At 36.6% G+C, this 12350-nt stretch overlaps 1 protein-coding gene and 1 non-coding gene across 2 annotated transcripts; both read left to right on the forward strand.

The window, feature by feature from the left end:
- Positions 1-1343: 1343 nt before the first annotated feature.
- LOC148849910 (uncharacterized) lies at positions 1344-2569 on the forward strand. Its single transcript, XM_088944097.1, has 3 exons — positions 1344-2060; positions 2251-2324; positions 2407-2569. Exons 1-3 carry the CDS (start codon positions 1344-1346, stop codon positions 2567-2569), a joined length of 954 nt encoding a protein of 317 aa, XP_088800223.1.
- A 3981-nt stretch (positions 2570-6550) lies between these two features.
- On the forward strand, positions 6551-6622 carry TRNAE-UUC (transfer RNA glutamic acid (anticodon UUC)). Its single transcript has one exon. It is a non-coding gene; the product is annotated as a tRNA-Glu (tRNA).
- Positions 6623-12350: the final 5728 nt, after the last annotated feature.

Raw genomic sequence — 12350 nt, forward strand, 5'->3', positions numbered from 1 at the left:
GTTATTTTCCCATTTTCCCGAGTTCCCTCCTCACTCCTCTCAACCCTCACACCCTACTGACCAATCACCTGTGGCGGCTATCACCTCTAGCATCCAACGGCAATACACACCGACGACGACCGGCGAACTTGCAATGGCGAAAAGTAATCCTCACCCCAGCACTTGCAGTGGTGTCCAACAGCGAGAAGATCCAGCACTTGTAGCGGCGACTTGTAGCGGCAAATGGCAAGCTTGCAATGGCAAAAAGTAACCCTCACTCCTCTCAACATGCATGTAGCTAGCTATGGAGTGATTTTACATTTTTGTTGGTTCTTTTAGTCAATGCAAGGTTTTAAATTTTATATTTTGTGTTTGTATGAAGGGATTTATTTTTGAGTTGGGTTTCTTTGATTGAACTATGACGATGGAATCTCAAAGTCCAAATGCTAATACATCTGATCCAGCTCCATCACAAGAGTCTAATTCATCAAATGTTAGCGAAAAAACTGATTCTACTTGAGAGCATGTTTCCCTTAAAGTTGACCATCTTAATGGATCAAAGTCAATGACATGTCTTTATTGTCAAAAGACTTTTAAAGGGAATATGATATTGCAATTGTCGTAAAGTACCCCATGATGTAAAGTTCAAAATGGAGCAATCGTTGAATGAAATCAATGACAAAAAAAAAAAGTGAAAAGCAACCAATGAATTTTATTGACACTAGAGCACAATGTGGAAGGAAAGGGAAAAGCATCTTCAGGGCTAATAACTACCCATTTTGCTCCACGGACTACTCCAGGTGCACAACCTGGAATTAAGAGTGTATTGACATCTAAGTGAGCAATTAATCATGTGGACCGTGCTTTTATGAAGTGGTTGTGTGATGTCGGTATTTCCTTGAATGCTTTGCGTTCAAGATTATTTTCAACCTATGTTAGATGCCCTTGCTACTATTGGTCCAGAGTACAAAGCTCCTTCATATCATAATTGTAGGACCAATTTGTTGAAGGCTTTAGTTCAGGAGGTGCAAATGTCAATTGATAAACTCCATAAGGATTGGGCTACATATAGTTGCACTATAATGGCTGACGGTTGGACAGATACATGTAGACGAACATTGATTAATTTTTTAGTGTATTATCCTATAGAAACTGCATTTGTGAAGTCTGTAGATGCTTCTGAAACAGTCAAGAATGTAGAGAATTTATTTCTTTTGTTTAAGTTATTGATTGGGTAAAAACAGAAAACGTTGTTAAGGTGGTCACTAACAATGCTGCAAATTATGTAACTGTAGAAAGATTGTTGGAAGCAGAAATTTCCATGGATATATTGGTCATCTTGTGCAACACAATGTCTAAACTTGATGTTAAAGGAAATTGAGAAAATAGATTATGTTGCAAATGTGGTTCAACGTGCATCTAGAATTACCAAATTTGTCTACAATCATATTTTTGTTCTCTCAATGCTAAGGAAGAGACCTGGTTGGACTAAGATAATATGTCATGGAACCACTCATTTTGCAACTAATTTCATTGCATTGGATAGCACTTTGAAGCACATGCATGATTTGCAAAATTTGGTGATAGATCGGAGTTTTATTGATTGTAAATATGCAAAAGATGTAAAGGGAAATGAAGTAATACAAATAGTTTTGGATTCTGAATTTTGGGCACAATGCAAAATGATTGTGGATTTCACATCACCTCCTGTTAGTGCATTGAAACTTGCAGATTCTAAGTTTAGGCCTGCAATGGGGTATATGTATCATGCAATGATGAAGGCAAAAGAATCACTGAAAAAGTTTTTTAATTATAAGAAAGTTGAATATGGCTCAATCATGGACATTATTGATAGAAGATGGAATAGACAAATGGGTCAGAAGCTTCATCTTACAGGGTATTATTTTAACCCAGCATTCCAATATGATCCAAAATCAAAAGTTAAATCCCCGGCTATTATGTCTACAGTTTTTGATGTCATTGAAAAACTTGCAATCAAATCAGATGATGTGGAGATAAAGCTGAGTAAAGAGCTTACTCTTTTTGAAAATTGTCGTGATAATTTTGGAAGACCTTTTTCAGTGAAGACATTTAAGTCAACACCTCCAGATAATAAATATTTTTTTTCTTATAACATGTTTATTATTTCAATTTTTAATTTTATTTTATAAATTAAATTAACTCTATTTCATTGTACGGATCCTTAGCTAGACGTGTAGCTCATCTAGATGTGAACGCAATTAGAGTGTTTTTGAATGCATACACATGAAGAGAATGAATAGGTTGGAGCACCAAAAGCTTAATGACCTAGTATATGTTCATTACAACCTGCATGTGATGGATGGGTAAGTGTTTTAACTTTTATGTTTCATGATTGCTTTTTTTAATGCTTGCATTGCATCTAATGTGTCATTTATTGATTTGTAGGAGAAAAACTGAAAGTCTTGACCCAATTGGGCATGAACATGTTGATGTTATGGAAGATTGGATAGTACACGATGATGAGGATCCTCCATTACTTGATGATAATGAGAATGATGATATGTTTAAAGTTGATGAGACAACATTTCCAATAATGGAATCACCATAAAAAAAAGAAGAAAAAAAACTAGGATTGATGGTAACTATCATTGATATTATCTCAAATGACATTTTCATATTTGATTATTTTAGCAATTTTTTGAGTTCTAATTTTCTATTTTCGTTCTTTAGATGATAATGAATTTTTCGTTGAGCAATGGGGAATCATTGAGGAAAATGCAGCCAACACCCAAGTTAGAGATGTAGATGAAACACAACCTCCCAAAGATAAAGATGAAGATGATGGTGAAATATCACATGGCTTTGGTTGGTAGTTGGTACCATTGAGAAGTGGGGCCAACATATATAGAGAATTTGGATGATTAGATTAGTGAACCAAACTCTATCTTGAACTTAAAGTTTTGATTTGTGTTTGATACTTGGTGAACTTGGTTTTTGATCTTGTTGTTACTTGTATTTATGATCTTTTTATTTTTGAGTATCTAAGTATTATGTTTGATGAATTAAGAATGCACAATGTTATAGCAATATGAATAGAATCTTTTGCATAATTTCTTTTCTTGTCTTCTTAGTGTTTTTGAACAGGAAGTCTAGAGGAAACTCTGAAAGACTTGACCATCTAAAGGGGTCCCTTTCCATAATGTGAAAGAAAGTACTCCTTTTATATTTTGCATTGCTTATGTCCTGGTAGAAGTTTTTCTTATCTTTATCTTTGTATATTTGGAATACAAATTAAAAGGGCTTGTTAGAAACTCAAAAAAGTAGAAGCTGAAAGCCTGAAATAGATAATGGTAAGGTGCATTGAGCTGTTATAATGGGTATTTATCAAGGAATGATTTTGTTTCTCAATTATAAGTTATAATTTTTTTCTATTAATTAAAAAATTTATTTATCTAACTAGTGGTAAAGTGCATTGATCTGTTATAATGGGTATTTTCTAATAAGTAGGGGGAAGAGGACTTGATGGAAGAAGAAGTTGTGTTTTGTAATGACTAATGAATTGATGGAATTTTTTGCAAAATCTGAAGCAAAAAGGAGACAAGGTAGTTGTTCAACTCTCTTATTGAACATACAAAATCTATTGAATGAGTTCTTGACAATTAGTTAGTAGCAATTCTGTCATTAAAGACCTTCATATATATATATATATATATATATTTTATATAGGTTGTGGTGTTTGGTTGCAGCTATAAGTATATTACTAATATTTATTAGACTACCCCTTTATTGAAGAATGTACAGAACTGCAAATCTTTTGGAAATACAGATCTGTATAGAACTACAAATTATTAGACTACTCCAAGGCAAGATGGATCCAAGCTGCCTTGCGTTAGGGCCTTGGGTTTTTGGTTATTAGACTACATATCTTTTGGCATGGATGCTTAAGGTAGGCCAAAGGGTCTAAGTTTGGAAAATTTTCTATATTTTTTGGAAAATTTTCTATATTTTTGGAATTTTTTCTATATTTTTCTGTATTTTATTATTTTTATATTTAGATATTTTTATTTTTCATGTATTGTTCTTTTTCCTGTATTTTTTGTGTCTTTTTTGTATTTTATTTAAATTTCTATGGTATTTTTAATATATATAAGTATTTCTATTTTTTTTTTTATTTTTTTATGACATCACAGGTTGAACCATTCGACCCAGACGGTTGAACCGTCGAACTGGAAAACGGTGCCCTAACTGGTTCGGTTCTAAAAACCATGCTTAAATGGCTAATAATTCTATGTGGTCTTGACTATATAACTGGACTGGGTTAGCTGGTCCAGCTAATTGAATTATGACTCGAGATCTTGGCCAATTTGGTCTTACTCCAATAATTGTTTTTGCTAAAAAACCAGTGAAAATGGCTTATTAGTCAATTTAACCCATGGTTTTCAAAATCAGACTGGATCGAATGGTTGGACCAGAAAACCGAGAATTGGTTAGGTGATTGGTTTCGTTTTTCTCCAAAACAGGAATTTTGTCAAAAAAAATAAAAAACGTTGATTTGGTAAGCCATCCCTCTACTTCTAGCCAACACATGCGCTGGAACCTCATTTGGAAGAACAGAGGGTCTGTTTGGTTTGCAGGAATTAGGGATTTGGAATCGAAATTGGAATGGGTTATTCTGATTCCAACTGTTTGGTTGGGCAGAATTAGAATCCCATTCCCATTCTTATTAGCAATTTGAGGGAATGACCATTCCCTGCCCCTCCTTTGGGAATGAAATCTCATTCCTGCTGATTTTAATTCCCATTTTTGTCTAAACCAAACAAACTATGGGAATAGATCATTCTGATTCCAATTTCGGAGGATTTTGATTCCGATTTCAACTAGGATCCAAACGGACCCAGAATTCCTATAAGATTTCAAATTTTGATGTGAAAGGCCCGGTAAAACAGAATTAAAATAAAAGACAAATTGCATTTTCTAAACGGAATTAAAACATGGCAACATATCTTTTTCTCTTGCCCTTATGCAAGAGTTGTTTGGCTCACACCAAACATGGGAATAAACCTAGAACAGGTACAAAATAAATCTGTCTATGATTTCATGATCGAATGGATTGCAGTAAAATTAAAGAATCTACACAAAGGGGACCAGATGACATATATAGTTCTTTATCCTATTTAGGCTCACTTAGGACATGATAAATGCAGTTGTACACAGCAAGGCCCCGTTTGATTTGCAGGAATAGGGGTCTGGAATCGGAATGAGCTATTCTGATTCCAACTGTTTGATTGAGCAGAACCGGAATTCTAATCTCATTCCTATTGGAATGTCAATATTTCCCCTATTTGAGAGAATAGTCATTCCCTGCCCCTCCCTTGAGAATGAAATCCCATTCTTGTTGACTCCAATTTTCATTCCCATTCTTGTATGAACCAAACAGACTATTGAAATGAATAATTCTGATTCCGATTCCAAAAGGACTTCAATTTCAACTCCAATTCTGATTCTGACTGCGAACCAAACTGACCCCTAAGCAAATCCTAAATCCTAAGCAACTTGTGGAGAGTCTACGTTTCTATGCAATATCGAGCTTGGTGGAGACTTGGAGGAACCTACAAGGCCTACTTTCCTGCACTCACACGTAACTTTATTTGCGAAATACAAGATGTTTATTGACGGCTCATTTATATCTGCAGGAAGTGGAGAGAATTTATAGGTAGCAGAAAAGTTGCAGCAATTAACTCCCTTCAAATTGAATGGTGGGCTCTCTTCCATGGCCTTGAACAGGCCCACCAACTAGGACTGAATCTCCGTGGAGCTTTTCTGACTCAGAAAGTATGGTGAACGGCTTCTATATATACACTGATGATAGTTGGCGTATTTATTCTATCAAGGATCATGTCTTACATCTTCTGCCCTTTTTGTTTTTTTTTTTTTTTTGAAAATAGTATGTTTATGCTACATAAACAGAAAACTGAATGAGGTTGCTCACAATTTAGCATACAAAGAAGGTCAGTCGATGATATATTGAGAAAACTTTAATACTCCTCAATTATTCAAGTTTGTTTTCAAGTTAAGCGAAAAGAAAAACAAAAGAATTATGAATATGATTTGTTTTTCATTAAATAGCATCAATACAAAATGATGGAAGACGACGATGACAATTATGATTACTCTCTTTAAAAGTAAAGGTTTCACCAATCAGTCAGTTTTAACTTTTAAGGCAGCCCAGTACATGCAGGCCGAAGCTCCCGCCAATGTAGGGTCGGATGTTCAGAGCCTTTAACCCTAATTCCCCAAACATACAAAGCATAAAACATACGACGGAGAGGCTGTTTCCAAACAAATCAGTTTTAAGGTTTATCATATTCTCCCTTATTTGCTTAGTATGTTCACATTTTAATTTTTAAGACAGATCTTCAGTACTGTATTGTATTTGATCCATTGCATCAGAGTGCAAAAATGATGTTAAGGCTAAAATACTGTTAACTGAATAGCCTATGCCCATGCACGGCCCCTCTAACCACAGACAATCATTTCTATTCTACCTCCAAAATACAAAACATATAATAAAACACATTTGGAGCAAAGATCCGTTGTCGTCCAGCGGTTAGGATATCTGGCTTTCACCCAGGAGACCCGGGTTCGATTCCCGGCAACGGAAAAAGTTTTCACATGTCTTTTTTTTGACTGATTTCAAATGAGAAAAAAGAAAATTAAAAGGAAATTAAGAACGATGCATCGCAGGATTGAAGAAGCGAAATACGAAGACTGAAGTTACACTAGTCTAGAATCCAGCTATATGAAAGGAAGAAAACCATATCATCATCTCCTCCGTTATCTCTTCTCTTTTTCCGGACGACGTCTCCGCTTGAACCAAAAACCGGCAAATTGGGCAAGTTTTCTGGCACAGATTCAACCACCTATCAATACACACTTTATGAAACAGATGCGAGCAAGGCAGGCTGCTTATGGCGTCTCCTTCCGCTAGCTCCGACAGACACACACAACACCATTCTCCTCTGTCTGCACTACTACCCGGTTCATTTCCTGCCGGGGAAGAAGCGGGTAGACCCCCCTCCTCGATTCGTCCTGGAATATGGGATTCAATCACCAGACGTGAGACTTCCTTGGGGACTCGCCTCCTTGGACTGATCAGACGAAGCAAGAAGGCAGTCAGGTTCTTCATAGTCATTTGCTCTAATGTTAGAATTTACAAGATTAGATTTGTTTTAATTTATTCTTCTCGAGTCTCCACACACACACACACAGCGGACACAGCGGACTCACCAAACCTAATAGATCATATTAAGAATGTGAAAGTGGGATGTCGTTGATCAGGAGGCTAGATGTGGGCTTGCGTAGTTCCAAAGGGTGGTTGGATAATAGGGCCAGAGAATCGATTTGAGTGTCCAACAATATTGGTTGCACCTGCATTTATGTATGACTTCAACTTGTGACCTTTCGATCATTGCTTCATTTTGTAGTTCAAAAGTTGATTTCAGGCTCCGATACCCAATGACAAAATATTGAAAATTGACAATCCATTGTCCATGCCAAAGCCAAACCTGTACCTGTATATACATATATATCTTCTTTTCTGTAACTGTTTGATATCGCTACACAGCCAGCAAAAAGTAGTGAAAAGAAACCGATTTGTCCATGGAAGAGAAAATGTCTTGTTCTTGAATCTTGATTACCTCATTAAGCAATTTAGCGCCGCTTTCGATTCCCTATCAATGATGTGCAGTTGCACAACTACTCTGTGTCGAAGATCGATCTTGGCCTTGGGTAAGAAGGACGGATTTGCCTTGCTATAGACGCTTCGAGCATCGAAATTACAAAAATGCATATTGCCCTTCCAACTAATAGCTTTCCTTTTTGCGTCAAAATTAAACTTGATACGTGTTTTAAGCTAGATTGGAATATGGAGTCCATCCATCCTGTCTCATTCAATTCCCGATGATCAAATATCAAACAGCTACTGTTAGCTGCAGTGTCCATGGTGTATATACTATGGCACTTGGTTTGATTTAGTTGCTAACAAACGTGGCCCGTTCGGTGCACGACATGGGGCATTCCTCTTTCTCCTCATCCCATTAGTTAAGACACTTTATTTTATCCCTATACTGTTTATCTAAAAATAATCTAATTTGTAGATATTTTATAAATAATATTATGGAAATTTGGGGGTATTTTAAGAATTGGATTATGATAATTTGGGGGTATTTTATAAATGCAATTGTGGAATCCTAGGAATATAAAAATATGAGAAAAAGTTATAGGTATTTTAAAAATTAATATTAAATCTATTGATATTTTACTAATTTACCATCGATTTAAAGAATTATATGCAAATCCGTCCCTGATTTAGAGCAAAAACATTTTCTCTGTCCTCACCCTATCTCTTCCCCGTTCAGGGTGGAGCAGGGTAGGGCCCTAGTTTTACAAGGAAAATTTGTCATCCCTACAATTCTAATAATTTTCTATAACTAATTAACTAACAATAAAATACAATATTTTATGATGGTTTCCAAAAATTGTTGAACTTGTTGCAGATTAGCAAAAATGTACAGTAATCAAATTAGTTATTTATAATAACAATAAATTAATGTGAATTAATGTAAATTATTATTTAATCTGCCTCCACTATTTCAGAAATATTTATTTTTTCATTTATTTATATTTTATATTCTCATTAAAGTTACTATATATAGAATTTTGTTATTTAATATATATATTTTTTGTTTTTTAAATGATGCTTAAAATATGATTTAGTATTCAATTTATATATTGAAAACATCTAAAATTTATTTAAAAATAATATATAAAACATAATTAATTATTAAAAATAGTATATAAATCATAAATAATACCCTACCCCACCTTGAACGAGGCAAGTCTTCTCGAATCTTAAATAGGGATGGGGAAGAGAAAGGGTGGAGATGCAGAAAAGCTCCAAATTAGGGACAGGGAAGGGATGTGGTATGCATATAATTCTCCAAATCCAATGGTAAATTAGTAAAATATCAGTAGATTTAACATTAACGTTTTTCCTCATATTTTTATAATCCTAAGATTCTATAATTCCACTTATAAAACACCCCCAAATTGTCATAATCTAATTCCCAAAATACCCAAAACTCCAATAATCTTATTTGTAAGTATCCACAAATTAAATTATTTTTATGTGGTTACCTCGGGTGGGGAAAATTTGCAACTTCAACAAGGAATGGGTGCACTGCCTCCAACTCGCCCTACCACTAGGGACGGGGCAAGGATGGGGTAGAGTGTTTTGACTACGGGGGCGAGGGATAGGAAAGCGTGCCGCATCCCGTGCATCCCATGGGCCCTAGTAGTTATAATTACTTTTGTGCTTTTGATAATTTTTTTAAAGTTATAACATAATTTTGTTATTTAATATATTTTTTAAATAATATATAAGATATGATTTAGCTATTAATATTTTGATATTTAAAGTGTCCAAAATTTATTGTTTATAATAATATTTAATTATTTAAATAATACCATTATTTAAATGTTCAAATATTAATTATTTATAAAATTTAGTAATCCATAAAATTATAATTTATACTATTGTTACATAATTTCGATATTAATTTTGTAAAATGTAAAATTATTATTAATTCAAAAGTTATGAAAACTATTATAATTATTATTCTACTCTTAAGAATTTTTTAAAATTTTATTACATAATTTCGTTATTTTAACTATTTAAAATATTTAATTATTTAAAAATTCAAATAATATGTAAAATATTTAATATTTTTTGTTATTAAAATTTTATTTATTTAAAGTTATTATGTAATTTTAAATATTTTTTACATAATTATTTTGCTATTTTTAATATTTTGTTATTTAAATAATTTTTTATTTATGACTTTAAAATATTATTTAGTTATTAAATTAATTGATCGGTCCATAAAATTATAATTTATATTGCTATTACATAATTTTATTTTGAATTTCATAAAAAGATAAAATTATTAATAATATGAATATTGTTAAACCTATTATAATTATTTTTTTGTGTTTTTAATAAATATTGTAAAATTATTAACATAATTTCATTATAACATTTAAGTAATTGTTAAATGTTTTAATTGAAATTTTCTTTATATAGACAATGATGAAAAGTGGGGGGAGAGGATAAATAGGAATTAGATATAATTTAAGAGATTAATAGGAATTAGGGAGAAATAGATATAATTTTAGGAGAAAGTGGGGGATATTTAGTTTCCTACTAAAAATGAGAGGAAAAGAAGGAGATAAACAATGTTAGGTGGTGATGTAACCGTTTTCGGCCACATGCCAATGTTTTGTGATGTAAATTTTTTTTTGGCTAAGTACCTTGTTATTTGACCCGGAGGTGACGTGCCTTAGTGATGAGCTACTTGGTGGCTAACTGCCTGGTGGCGAACTGCTTGGTGGGAAACTGCCTAGGTGCGAACTGCCTGGTGGCGAGCTCCCTAGTGGCGAACTGCCTGGTGGCGAACTGCTTGGTGGGGAACTGCCTGGAGGCGAACTGCCTGGTGGCGAGCTCCCTAGTGGCGAACTGCCTGGTGGTGAACTGCTTGGGGGCGAACTGCCTGGGGGTGAACTGCCTGGTGGCGAACTGTCCGGTGGCGAACTGCCTGGTGGCGAGCTCCCTAGTGGCGAACTGCTTGGTGGCGAACTGCCTGGGGGTGAGATCCCTAGTGGCGAGCTCCCTAGTAGGCGGTTCATGACTTAGAGAATGGTGAAGCTCCCTAGTGCAACGCAACTCGACTGCCCTCAGCATGAGGTGGTCTTCTTTCCCTTGTAGGCAGTGGGAGCTGAGGGACATGCGAGAATTCCCTCTCTTTCCTCCTCTTTGTAGGTGGTGGGAGCTGAGGGACGTGTGAGAACTCTATCTTTTCCTCCTCTTTGTAGGCGGTCGGAGTTGAGGGACCTGCGAGAACTGAATCAGAGGACCCGGGGGTATTTTCCCGGCGGGGGCTCTCCGACGCTTTAAGTTAGCACTCTGATTGTAGAGAGCTTTGAAGATGATATTGGAGAAATGAAAGAGCGTGAGAGCAGGGGTTACCTCCCTTTTTTCCCCCTCCTCCCCTTTGGGGGGTGAGGTCTTTATATACCGGAGTCCTCGCAGGTTAGGTGGGTGAAAAGCCTCCAAACGGTAAGACTCGTCACATCCCGTCAGAACCGGGGTGCAATGGTGAACTCCACGAGGTCGTCATGCTGGCGCTTGTGTTAGGCGGCTAGGTCGGCGCCTGGGTCGGGTTGTCAAGGCGGCACTTGCGTCAGTCAGCGGGTCGGTGTCTGGGCCAGGTTGTCAGGTCGGCACCTGTGTCAGTCGACGGGTCAGTGTCTAGGCCAGGTCGTCAGGCAAGAGATCTTCCTGCGATACGCCAAACTACTCCTGTACCGGACTTCTCTACAAGTGGCGAGCTGCCTATAGTGAGCTGTCTGGTGGCGAACTGCCTGGGGGCGAACTCCTTGTGGCGAGCTGCCTATGGCGAGCTCTGCCGAACTGTTTGTGGCGAACTCCCTGGTGAGCTACCGAGCTCGTGGGGTATGTATGCCACCGAGTTTACCGGTGGGCGTCTTATGGGCGGCTTGGCCGGATCATGTGCTAGGCTGATCCAGGTTGGCCAGGCCGCGCGCAGGCCGCACGTAGGTCGCGCCAGGCCGGCCAGACCGGTGCCCGGGTGGGTCACCAACTTCGTAAGTTGTTAGCTGTGTGTTTGCCTAATTGTCACGAGGTGCCACATGTCACAATTCCACTAGAGGGCCAAATCTACCCTCATCAGGTGGCAACTCCTAGTGCTTCTAGAGGGAATCTTACACCCCCTCTAGAATTGCTCTGTTTGTAATTAGTTGAGAAATCCATGTCTCAACCCTCAAGTTGTCCTTGTTTGTTAACTCTACCTATAGAGCTTATTATTAACAATTTAACAGCATTTATTGCATCAGTTATTCCTTGATCCTAAATAGGGTTTTACCTACCGGCCCTTACCCCCTTACCCGGCCATATATGGTTTCAAGTAATGGTAATAAGTAAGAACAGGCCAAAGATGGCTCCTTCAACCCGTAATCTGGATATTGGATCCCAGATTATTTATGGAGTAATCTCGGGTTAGGCAGAGGATTTGGAATCATCGTGAAGAAAATAAAAAGGAGGGAAGCATAACTACAGTGATTAGGAGCACTAATCTCCTAAAATCCTGTCCAGTTTGATCCATATTTGTGGTGAAATTGGCTTCGGTGCTTACAACAAAAGACCGTGCTCATGCAGTTGGTACATCCTTTTACAGACAGGCATTAAGAGTATCTCCATACTTGTATGATTTTTTTACGAGGAGAAATTTGGTTTCATTAAACTCGGATTTTCT

The sequence above is a fragment of the Nelumbo lutea genome, chromosome 5 (assembly GCF_056320005.1).
Source record: "Nelumbo lutea isolate HS-2025 chromosome 5, American lotus-T2T, whole genome shotgun sequence".
Taxonomy (NCBI): Eukaryota; Viridiplantae; Streptophyta; class Magnoliopsida; order Proteales; family Nelumbonaceae; genus Nelumbo; species Nelumbo lutea.

What these genes read in the sequence shown, in the direction of transcription:
- LOC148849910 (XM_088944097.1), top strand. Translation starts at nt 1,344, where the DNA reads ATGTTAAAGGAAATTGAGAAAATAGATTATGTTGCAAATGTGGTTCAA. An exon ending in ATTTTGGAAGACCTTTTTCA is followed by an intron (nt 2,061 to 2,250) that starts GTGAAGACATTT and finishes ATACACATGAAG; the next exon opens with AGAATGAATAGGTTGGAGCA. An exon ending in AACCTGCATGTGATGGATGG is followed by an intron (nt 2,325 to 2,406) that starts GTAAGTGTTTTA and finishes ATTGATTTGTAG; the next exon opens with GAGAAAAACTGAAAGTCTTG.